Raw genomic sequence first — 12450 nt, forward strand, 5'->3', positions numbered from 1 at the left:
TTGCGACAAGTCGAGCTTTATAGACGATAATATTACCATCAGCATCGGTTTTTCTCTTGAAGATCCATTTATTCTCGACAGCCTTTCGGCTATCGTGTAAGTCTACCAAAGTCCATACTTTGTTATCATACATGGATCCCATTTCGGATTTCATGGCTTCTTGCCATTTGTTGGAATCTGGGCTCATCATCGCTTCTTCATACGTCGCAGGGTCCTCATCATTGTTATCCACAATCATGACATTTAGACAAGGATCATACCAATCAGGAGTGGCACGTTCCCTTGTCGATCTGCGAGGTTCGATAGTTTCCTCGTTCGAAGTTTCATGATCATTATCATTAGCTTCCTCTGTTGCCGGTGTAGGCGGTACAGTACAACTTCCGATCTTGCGCTACTCTGATCAACGAGTATAGATTCATCAATCTCATCGAGTTCTACTTTTCTTCCAGTCACTTCTTTAGTGAGAAATTCTTTCTCAAGAAAGGTTCCGTTCTTAGCAACAAAGATTTTGCCTTCGGATCTGTGATAGAAAGTGTACCCTATAGTTTCCTTAGGGTATCCTATGAAGACGCATTTCTCCGCTTTGGGTTCTAGCTTGTCCGGTTGTAACTTCTTTACATAGGCTTCGCAACCCCAAACTTTCAGAACGACTTAGGTTTCTTATTAAACCATAATTCATACGGTGTCATTTCTACGGATTTTGATGGTGCTCTATTTAAAGTGAATGCGGCTGTCTCTAATGCATAACTCCAAAAAGATAACGGCAAATCAGTAAGAGACATCATACTACGAACCATATCTAAGAGAGTTCGATTACGACGTTCGGATACACCGTTTCGTTGAGGTGTTCCCGGCGGTGTCAATTGTGAAAGTATTCCGCATTTCTTTAAATGCATGCCAAACTCATAACTCAAATATTCACCTCCACGATCAGATCGTAGAAATTTGATCTTTTTGTTACGTTGATTTTCTACTTCACTTTGAAATTCCTTAAACTTCTCGAAAGTTTCGGATTTATGTTTCATGAAATAGATATACCCATATCTACTCAGATCATCTGTGAAGGTTAGAACATAACGATAACCACCGCGCGATGCTACGCTCATTGGTCCACATACATCGGTATGTATGATTTCCAATAAGTCTGTAGCTCGCTCCATCATACCAGAAAATGGAGTCTTTGTCATTTTTCCCATTAGACATGCTTCGCATCTATCAAGTGACTCAAAGTCAAGTGATTCAAGTAATCCATCAGTATGGAGTTTCTTCATGCGTTTCACTCCAATATGACCAAGACGACAGTGCCACATATAAGTAGAATTATCATTCAATTTAATTCGCTTAGCATCAATGTTATGTATATGCGTATCACTACTATCGAGATCTAACAGAAATAAGCCATTCTTTTGTGGTGCTCGACCATAAAAGATATTATTCATAAAAATAGAACAACCATTATTCTCAGACTTGAATGAATAACCGTCTTGCATTAAACAAGATCCAGATATAATGTTCATGCTCAACGCGGGTACAAAATAACAATTATTTAGGCTTAAAACTAATCCCGAAGGTAGATGTAGAGGAAGTGTGCCGACAGCGATCACATCGACTTTGGATCCATTTCCAACGCGCATCGTCACTTCATCTTTCAGTAGTCTTCGTTTATTCTTTAGTTCTGCTTCGAGTTACGTATATGAGCAACCGAACCAGTATCAAATACCCAGGTACTAGTACGAGAACCAGTGAGATAAACATCTATAACATGTATATCAGATATACCTTCTTTCTTTTTCTTGACAAGGCCGCTCTTTAGATCAGCCAGATACTTGGAGCAATTACGCTTCCAGTGTCCCTTCTCCTTGCAGTAATAGCACTCAGCATCAGGCTTAGGGCCGTTCTTAGGTTTCATAGGAGGCGTGGCAGCTTTCTTGCCACCCTTCTTGAATTTTCCCTTAGACTTGCCCTGTTTCTTGAAACTGGTGGTCTTGTTGACCATCAACACTTGGTGCTCTTTCTTGATCTCAATCTCAGCAGCTTTTAGCATGCCAAAGAGTTCAGGTAACTCCTTGTTCATGTTCTGCATATTGTAGTTCATCACAAAGTTCTTGTAACTTGGTGGCGTGATTGAAGGACACGATTAATCCCGATCTATTAGGAATCACTATTCCCAAGTCACTGAGTTTCTTCGCATGCCCGGTCATGGCGAGCATGTGCTCACTAACGGAGCTGCCTTCTTCCATCATACAGCTGAAGAAATGTTTCGATGCTTCATAGCATTCCACGGCCGCATGAGTCTCGAATATAGCTTTCAGCTCATTCATCAACTCATGAGGATCATGGTGCTCAAAACGTTTTTGAAGATCGGATTCCAGACTGCACAGGATGGCACACTGAACTTGAGAGTACCGAGTTTTCCGAGTCGCGTAAACAGCTTTTACTTCATCGGTTTCATCTTCTGCAGGAGGGTCACCTAGCGGTGCATCAAGCACAAATTGCAGATTTCCGCCGAGAGGAAGATCCTCACATGACGGAACCGATCGGTGAAGTTGCTACCGTTGCTCTTAAGTTTCTCTTTCTCTAGGAACTGATTAAAATTGATTGGGGACGCCATCTCTACAACATATATTTGCAATAGTTTAGACTAAGTTTATGACAAATTGAGTTCAAATTTTAATTCAACATAATTAAAAACCTAAGTGAACTCCCACTCAAAACAATATCCCTCGCATTGTCTTAGTGATCACACGAACCAAATCCACCGCACCTATGTCCGATCATCACGAGACAAGGTGTGATTTCAATGGCGAACACTCAAAGTGTTCATCATCTCAACCATATGATTCATGCTCTACCTTTCGGTATCACGTGTTCCGAGACCATGTCTGTACATGCTAGGCTCGTCAAGGCCACCTTAGTATCCGCATGTGCAAAACTGTCTTGCACCCGTTGTATGCACTTGTTGATTCTATCACACCCGATCATCACGAGATGCTTCGAAACGACAAGTCTTGGCAACGGTGCTACTAAGGATGAACACTTTATTATCTTGAGATTTTAGTGAGGGATCATCTTATAATGCTACCATCGCGATCTAAGCAAAATAAGATGCATAAAAAGGATTAACATCACATGCAGTTCATATGTGATATGATATGGCCCTTTTGTCTTTGCGCCTTTGATCTTCATCTCCAAAGCACGGACATGATCTCCATCATCTTCGGGCATGATCTCCATCATCGTCGGCGTAGCGTCAAGGTCAATGGCGCCGTCTTCATGATTGTCCTCCATGTAGCAACTATTACAACTACTTTGAAATACTACTCAACATGAAATTTAAAGACAACCATAAGGCTCCTGCCGGTTGCCACAATACAATAATGATCATTTCATACATATTCATCATTACATTATGGCCATATCACATCACCAAACCCTGCAAAAACAAGTTAGACGTCTCTAATTTGGTTTGCATATTTTACGTGGTTTAGGGTTTTCGAGAGAGATCTAATCTACCTACGAACATGAACCACAACGTTGATACTAATGTTTTCAATAGAAGAGTAAATTGAATCTTTACTATAGTAGGAGAGACAGACACCCGCAAAGCCTCTTATGCAATACAAGTTGCATGTCGAACGAGGAACAAGTCTCATGAACGCGGTCATGTAAAGTTAGTCCGAGCCGCTTCATCCCACTATGCCATAAAGATGCAAAGTACTCAAACTAAAGATAACAAGAGCATCAACGCCCACAAACCATTGTGTTCTACTCGTGCAACCATCTATACATAGACACGGCTCTGATACCACTGTAGGATAACGTTGCATAGAAAACAAAAATTTTCCTACCGCGAACACGCAATCCAAGCCAAGATGCAATCTAGAAGACGGTAGCAACGAGGGGGTATCGAGTCTCACCCTTGAAGAGATTCCAAAGCCTACAAGATGAGGCTCTTGTTGCTGCGGTAGACGATCACTTGCCGCTTGCAAAAGCGCGTAGAAGATCTTGATCACGATCGGTTCCGGCGCCACGAACGGGCAGCACCTCCGTACTCGGTCACACGTTCGGTTGTTGATGAAGACGACGTCCACCTCCCCGTTCCAGCGGGCAGCGGAAGTAGTAGCTCCTCTTGAATCCGACAGCACGACGGCGTGGTGTCGGTGGCGGTGAAGAAGTCCGGCGGAGCTTCGCTAAGGTACGCGGGAGATATGGAGGAGAGAGGGGCGGCTAGGGTTTGGGAGGGGGTGGCCGGCCACTTCAATGGGGCGGCCAGCTTGTGGTCTTTGGGGTGGCCGGCCCCCTCCCTTGGCCCCTCATTATATAGGTGGATCCCCAAGTGTTGGTGTCCAAGTCTTCGAATAAGACCCGAACCAAAACCTTCCATAAGAGGGGAAACCTAGCCCAACTAGGACTCCCACCAAAAGGTGGGATTTCCACCTCCCATGTGGGGGGTGGCCGGCCCCCTATGGAGGAGTCCACTTGGGACTCCTCCCCATCTAGGGTTGGCCGGCCATGGAGGTGGAGTCCCATGTGGACTCCACCTTCCTTGGTGGTTTCTTCCGGACTTTTCTAGAACCTTCTAGAACCTTCCATAGAACCTTCCGCGACATTTTATTTCACATAAAATGACATCCTATATATGAATCTTATTCTCCGGACCATTCCGGAACTCCTCGTGATGTCCGGGATCTCATCCGGGACTCCGAACAAATATTCGAACTCCATTCCATATTCAAGTACTACCATTTCAACATCCAACTTTAAGTGTGTCACCCTACGGTTCGTGAACTATGCGGACATGGTTGAGTACTCACTCCGACCAATAACCAATAGCGGGATCTGGAGATCCATAATGGCTCCCACATATTCAACGATGACTTTAGTGATCGAATGAACCATTCACATACATTACCAATTCCCTTTGTCTCGCGATATTTTACTTGTCCGAGGTTTGATCTTCGGTATCACTCTATACCTTGTTCAACCTCGTCTCCTGACAAGTACTCTTTACTCGTACCGTGGTATGTGGTCTCTTATGAACTCATTCATATGCTTGCAAGACATTAGACGACATTCCACCGAGAGGGCCCAGAGTATATCTATCCGTCATCGGGATGGACAAATCCCACTGTTGATCCATATGCCTCAACTCATACTTTCCGGATACTTAATCCCACCTTTATAGCCACCCATTTACGCAGTGGTGTTTGGTGTAATCAAAGTACCTTTCCGGTATAAGTGATTTACATGATCTCATGGTCATAAGGACTAGGTAACTATGTATCGAAAGCTTATAGCAAATAACTTAATGACGAGATCTTATGCTACGCTTAATTGGGTGTGTCCATTACATCATTCATATAATGATATAACCTTGTTATTAATAACATCCAATGTTCATGATTATGAAACTAATCATCCATTAATCAACAAGCTAGTTTAAGAGGCATACTAGGGACTTCTTGTTTGTCTACATATCACACATGTACTAATGTTTCGGTTAATACAATTCTAGCATGATATATAAACATTTATCATAAACATAAAGATATAAATAATAACCACTTTATTATTGCCTCTAGGGCATATCTCCTTCACATGTATAATAGTGAGCTATAAAATTGTACTACTTTATCTATGTATGGCCCACCATTCACTCTCACATAGTGCCTAAGAGCCCACTCCTCTTCTCTCTCCCCCTCTCTCTCTTCCAACTAAGCAATAATATATTATTTTAATCCTTATAGCCAGCTGACTAGGAGTTATTGTACTTGCTCTTATGCAAGAGCCAACTCTAGCACGTGCTCCTATCCACTATGTGAGAGTGAATGGTGAGCCATACATAGATAAAGTAGTACAATTTTATAGCTAACTATTGTACATGTTAGCTCTACAATGACTATAGATGATATGACGCTTGTCTTATAGCCAATAGTTGGCTCTACTATTAAACTTGCTCTAACGGCGCACTAGACGGCGCCAGACCGTAAAGCTAATCTTTGTCTCGTTCCAGCTTTTAAAAATTATTGGAGGCTGCAGTCTGGGTGACACCAGCAGACCGGTTGCTTTCAGAAAAACTTTTGTTATGGGTACTCAAGATACTATTCTCCTCCCTAATTTATGATATATTTTGACCTGACAGAACGGTCTATGTTAGGATGATGCTATAAGGAGTAATACGGAGTATAGAGAATCCAGTAGTTCCGGAGTTGCTTTCTTCGTTCCAAATTTCTTGCAAAGCGAGGAGCTATTTTAGTGTTTGGAAACATGCATGCACACGTACGTTTATGCAGAGCCCTACCTAGTGCCATTTCTTTTTGCTGGGACCTTAGCGGCAATTCAAAGGTTCGCTCGGGGACATAACCCGAAAGCAAGTGGTTTCAGGTGAAATCATTATTTTTAAACGGGATTTCAAAGAAAAACACGCATGTAAATACTCAAGGCTTCCAAATTTTCATTAGAAGAATTACGTTCTGCATCAGCATATCTGAAACAAGTCTACTGCTTAAATTCTCTCAATGAGTAGAGAGTTGTATTTTCTCTATGAAAAATATATTACAGGCATATAAAAAAGACCAACTTGTACATGCATTTGTTGCACAATTTTTTAAATATTCTGTAACATGTTTTACAAATTATATGCAGATCATCCATCTCTCCTACGGAGCTAAGTCTTGGCTTTGACTGCTATGCCGTAGAACAAAAAATATTAGGCGCACAAAATGCATCGTCAATAATGAGTACCATCTAAGGTATGTCAAAATTTGGGGGGTCTATGGAAGCACAAGCCGGCCAAGACTGAAATATTTTCCTGCATGAAACACAAAGACGGCTGAGATTAAATCATACCTATTCGAAATTAGGGATATGATGGCTGGTATTAAACAATACCACGATACCCCTTCAGGGGTTTACACTATTGTAAGCTTTGGGGGTCTATGGAAGCACGAGTTGGTATGAGATTTCTGTTTTGTGATCGACCATGCCTGTTTTGTGATGGAGGCTAATTTATCTGCAATCAAAGTGGCATCATGCGATGGAGAATCACCGTGCAATGAATGTAAGTGTGCATGCATGGTCCTAGCACATTGAAGTAATTACTCGTTTGAATTTTCGACTGAGAAACCATAGTTGTTGAAATATTAGCACCAATCGAATTTCCATATATATTAGCTAGGAAGCAAGCTGGTTCATATAAACCGAGTACAACATAGACACAAATTAATACGTGAGCACACACACATTCACATAGTGTCACAATGTTTATTGAATGCTGCACGCATGAAATTTCAATGTGGAGGGCTTCACCAAAAGGCGCAATAATCCACCTTAGTATTCCATTCATTCACCATTATAATACATTTTAGGTTTTCTCATAAATGCATGTATCTAGATGCGCTTTGGTGTGTAGGTTCTCTTTCAACCCTTACCTAGTTCACACAGAAATATCTAAAACATCTTATAATGGTAAATGGAGGGAGTAACTAATAAGTCTCCCTAGATATCAAACTTGGTGTTTGATGTTTGATTCTATGTTAGTTTCTTATGTGAATGTGATTGTAGTACCTAGATCGTACCAGACATGTGGTTAGCTCACGAAGTCATTTTCTAAGAAGAATGAGATGAAAACTCATCGCGACGGTGCTACTAGAAAAACAATTATTATGATATTTGTGAGACTTGTATTTTCTAGAAACATATTGACTAAGACAGTGAAAGATATTAAATAGATGCAAACACATATAAACACAATATAATACCTCAAAGTGGAAAAAAATATTTTGTATATAAATGTGATTATACCATCTTTTATGATTTCTTATTGTTCATACTATTTCAACAATATTATCAAGACTATAAATTTAAACACTTTTAACTACTTTGATAAAAATGGGAGGGAGTTCTGCTTTAACTCTAGTGTTCCTAATGAACACATTCGAATCGAATAACTCTAAACTTTATGTTTTAGTAATACACATACATGCATGTTTTTAATGTTGTTATAAACAAGACAAATTACTAGCTAAGCTTGGAACGTAAAGTTTGTATGAGGTCTAGAAGAAGTAAAAATATTTTGTATAAATAATTGATGGAGTAGCTATATATATCATTTCCGTTGAGTCGTTGTGCAAACCATCTGTGTCAATACTCTAGCTATTTTTGATAAATTATGTCCCTTCCAACCAAGGTTTTGGTTACCGGATGATTTATCCCGGTTAGCGCCCGATAACCCGTGTTACCCACCCTTCCCGATAAATGGTATTACTGGGTGAAAAATTCCGGATCTATTTAAATGATTTTAGAAGATATTGCTACAGAACCACACGTACTACAAGGAATCCTAACGTGTCTGGCTTAGTGGTCGGAACAACCATGTAAGTGTTGTTGGTCTTTTGTTCGAATTATGTACCCTGTCTCTATTTTTTCTAACATAAGTGGTGTTTGAAAATAAAAATTATAGTCAAAGAGATTCGAACCTTGAGCACCCCAAAATGTCACAAGAGCTCGAACCATCAAACCTACTACGCAAGCTAGTCATAGAACTGGTTCCTACGATATTTATTATAACAAAGTAATTCAAATTCTAATTTTGTTTGAATAATCCGTATGAAAAATGGCCGGTATATTCCGGTAACCATGGTTACCCAAAATTTCGGCCCCCTCCGGTATTTTTTGGAATCCTAATATATAGATAATCAAAATTGAAAAGAACTGTCTTTTCTATATTTTCCCCGTTCTATTGCTAGCGCGGGCCTTATGCAATCGATCGGATCATATAGATATCCCTTCAACACAACATAGGTCATCGAAAAGATCTCGGATGACTCACCAAAGCACGAAAGCCAGTTAGAAAATAGATTCCTATTTGTAGAGCGCCCAGCCGCATGGATAAGCTCACATTAACCCGTCAATTTTGGATCCAATTCGGGATTTTTCTTGGGAAGTGTCGCGAAAACCTTTTCCAACACACTGACAGTCCTTCGCTGGCAATGCTTCATTGTCAACTATTTATTTATTTATTTATTATAGCATTGCAATATTTATTACTATGTCCCATTTGAGAAATAAATTTAGTGTTTTTTATTTTCTCAATGTGTGGAAATATTTTTTCTTCATGTATGTATTCAAGTATGTTTAGACTGCTTCATGTTGGTGTTAAATTTTTGGTTTGCCTTTCCTCACAATATCACAATTTTAGTCAAATTTTCTGTTCTCATGTATGGATACAACACTTCAAAGTCACAGATAAGGACTGGACTCAGTGAAGGTATGAGTATGTACGTATTTGGTAAGGGAATTGATACTACATACGAGGTATGTACCATGTACGAAGAATAGATTCATCGGACGTATACCGCCGTTTGTTCCTCCGAGCGAGCATCCATCACACTAATCCCACATCACCATTGACGAAGATATGATCGGATTAGTAGCATATCGATTCGCTTCCCCGAAAAGCCAAGCCAACCCAGCTAGCTCTAGAGAGGTAGCCGAGCGGGGAAGTGAACCTGACGCCGAAATCTCCCTGTCGATCACATGCACCAAATCGCCTCCGAAATCCTCACTGTATCACACTGCCCGATTACGCTTGGCTCGCAGCCCACCACGTTGCACCGCTCCGGCCCCCGTCGCCGTCCCCCACCCACTATTACATCTCCCTCCGGCCATCGATCAACAGCACCTTCAATCACCCCACTACGACCAGTCTACCACCACCACCACCATCGCGACAAGCAAGCAAGTGCAGACGCCTCACAGAAGCCGCGCGCCATTGCCTGTCGTCCGATCGAGCTAGGAGAGAGCAGCTGAGACCGTACCATGATGGAGCTGCGCAAGTACTGGGGCGTCGGCGGCCGCCGGTGCGGGGCCTGCGAGGGGGCCCCGGCCGCCGTGCACTGCCGCACGTGCGCCGGGTACCTGTGCACGGGGTGCGACGCGCGCCCGGCGCACGCCAGGGCGGGCCACGAGCGCGTGTGGGTGTGCGAGGTCTGCGAGGTCAACCCGGCCGCCGTCACCTGCAAGGCCGACGCGGCCGTGCTCTGCGCCGCCTGCGACGCCGACATCCACGACGCGAACCCGCTGGCGCAGCGCCACGTGCGCGTGCCCGTCGCGCCCATCGGGTCGCCCGAGGCCGCCGCGGTTGCCGCCGAGGCCATGAACATGTTCGCCGCCCGTTCGGAGGAGGACGCGCACGAGCACGGGCTGCAGCAGGAGCACTTGGCGCTGAACCTGAACGTGGAGGCCGGCAAGGAGGGCGGCAAGCAGATGGACTACATGTTCTCCGACCTCGTTGACCCCTACCTCGGCCTCGAGTACCAGCGCTTCCCCCACGCCGACAGCGTCGTCCCCAGCGGCGCCGGCGCCGTCCCCGCCGTGGAGCTGGATTTCGCGTGCGGGATCGGCACACACGCCAAGCCGCCGCCATCCTACAGCTCCTACACGACTACCACCTCCCTTGCGCACAGCGTGAGTTCCCCCTTTCCTCTAGCTTTTCCTTAAGATCGACATCTTTCATGCTTCCACACAAGAACTTGCTGACCGGACACGTATCTACCTATTTTCAGGGCTCTTCCTCGGAGGTCGGTGTGGTGCCGGAGGCCACCTTCGTCAGCGGCGGCGCCGGGAGCTTCGAGCTCGACTTCACCAGGCCCAAACCGCAAACCTACACGTCGTACACCGCGGCGCCTCCTCCTTATCCGAGTCACGGCGTGAGCATGCATCAGGTGTCGCCGGTGGACAACACGGGGTACTTGACGGTGCCCGAGCGGGCGGTGGCGGTGACGGGGGAGGACAGGGAGGCGAGGCTGATGCGGTACCGGGAGAAGCGGAAGAACCGCCGGTTCGAGAAGACCATCCGGTACGCGTCCAGGAAGGCCTATGCCGAGTCGCGCCCCAGGGTCAAGGGCCGCTTCGCCAAGCGCGCCGACAACGATGCCGACGACGCCGAGGCGGAGGCGGAGGCGGAGGCCCATGCCGTGCCGTCCTCGTACTTGCTCGACTTCGGCTATGGTGTCGTGCCGTCCTTCTGATACATGGGCCGGCGGCGCGGCCTGCCGTGTGGTGTACGCCTTGTACCATCGTACAGTACGTTGGGGAGTAGCTCGGCCCATTCCCATGCATGTACTTTTGCTGAGCTAGCTCGATCGAGCTAGTGATGTCTATAGCATTAGTATAGCCATCTCGAATGAATCGTCAATCATACTACTATGTCAAATTGTGTTAATTCCATCTTTACTGAGATAACACCGGCCGATACGGTGATCCTGCAGCTGTTGTGACCAAGTTAGGTTTTAGCTAAACTTCAATGGGGCACACGAGAAGGTGAAATAAAAATCAGAAACAGCATGCGTCACTCACGCACGCTCATCCGGAAGTCCTCTTCTAAACTCCGTGAGTCTGAGCGGAAAAGAAAATTCGTAGTTAAATGAGCAACACTTAGAGCGTCTCCACTCAAGCCCCATGCGACGTGGCGTAGCTATTTTTTGGCCCATATAAGCACCGGCGTGCACACGAAAATGGGGGGATGTTGACTCCTAGCCGCGCCTCCCATAAAAAATTAAAACTTTGAAATTCATTCAAAACACGATTTCAAAGATAGTCCGGCGATTGTATACAATGTTCGGCAATAGTTTGTACAAAATTTTAAAATACATAAATATAAAACCTAAACCTAACGATGGCCACGGCCGAGGCCTAGGCGCCATTTAGTCCAAGTCCTCCTCGTGTCGTCGTCGTTGGGCTCCTGCTTCAACGACGGGTTGCTGTTGCAGCCCTGGCCAACATCGTCGTGCCTGCGCGGCTTGTTCCACAGGCCGATGTCGCCGTCGTTGACGCACTCGGCAATGTCCATAGTTATGGACTTGGGTTTCAGGAAAAGAGGTGCGTTGGTGATTTCGTCGGCTTATCACACAAACAAGGTGGTCCGATCATATTGATGAAGAGGCTAAGTCACCGTTTTTCGGTCTAGGGTTACATCGATTGTGCTATTCGTTGATCTGTTCTCTCCCCGTTGGCTCCTCCCAGCCTTTATATGCGAGGCTAGGTCTCAGAGTCCAGTTCCAGGTCGGGTTACAAATATTTGGATAAAGGTACATTAATGTCGACTCCTAGATGGGCCTTTACTTGCTCCTTACGTCTGGTTCTTGGGCTTCGGATGCTTCAGAATCTCTATTTCATTATGGGCTTCATGGGCTTCTGCCTGGATCCATGCCAGGGATGTTAATTATGTGGACCCGATAAGTCATCCCCGTGTTAGTAGTCCTCCAGCTCGATGAAGAAGCCGAGGCGCTATGTGCGCTCAGCGTCTTCGCGACGGTGCTTCGCCGCCGGCCACGCCTCGATGAACTTGTCCGTCTCCTCGAACGAGGCGCGCTCGGCAATGTGCTCGCCTGGAAATTTTTCCGGTTCCCCCTCCACCTTCAAATGGAGGACGGCCGCCTTGTACTCCGG

General features: G+C 44.8%; 1 protein-coding gene across 1 annotated transcript; it reads left to right on the forward strand.

Moving 5' to 3' along the window:
• Positions 1 to 9699: 9699 nt before the first annotated feature.
• On the forward strand, positions 9700 to 11269 carry LOC127311596 (zinc finger protein CONSTANS-LIKE 5). Its single transcript, XM_051342039.2, has 2 exons — positions 9700 to 10467; positions 10566 to 11269. Exons 1-2 carry the CDS (start codon positions 9820 to 9822, stop codon positions 11028 to 11030), a joined length of 1113 nt encoding a protein of 370 aa, XP_051197999.1. The 5' UTR covers positions 9700 to 9819; the 3' UTR covers positions 11031 to 11269.
• The last annotated feature ends 1181 nt before the right edge of the window (positions 11270 to 12450 follow it).

Source organism: Lolium perenne, chromosome 7 (assembly GCF_019359855.2).
Source record: "Lolium perenne isolate Kyuss_39 chromosome 7, Kyuss_2.0, whole genome shotgun sequence".
Taxonomy (NCBI): Eukaryota; Viridiplantae; Streptophyta; class Magnoliopsida; order Poales; family Poaceae; genus Lolium; species Lolium perenne.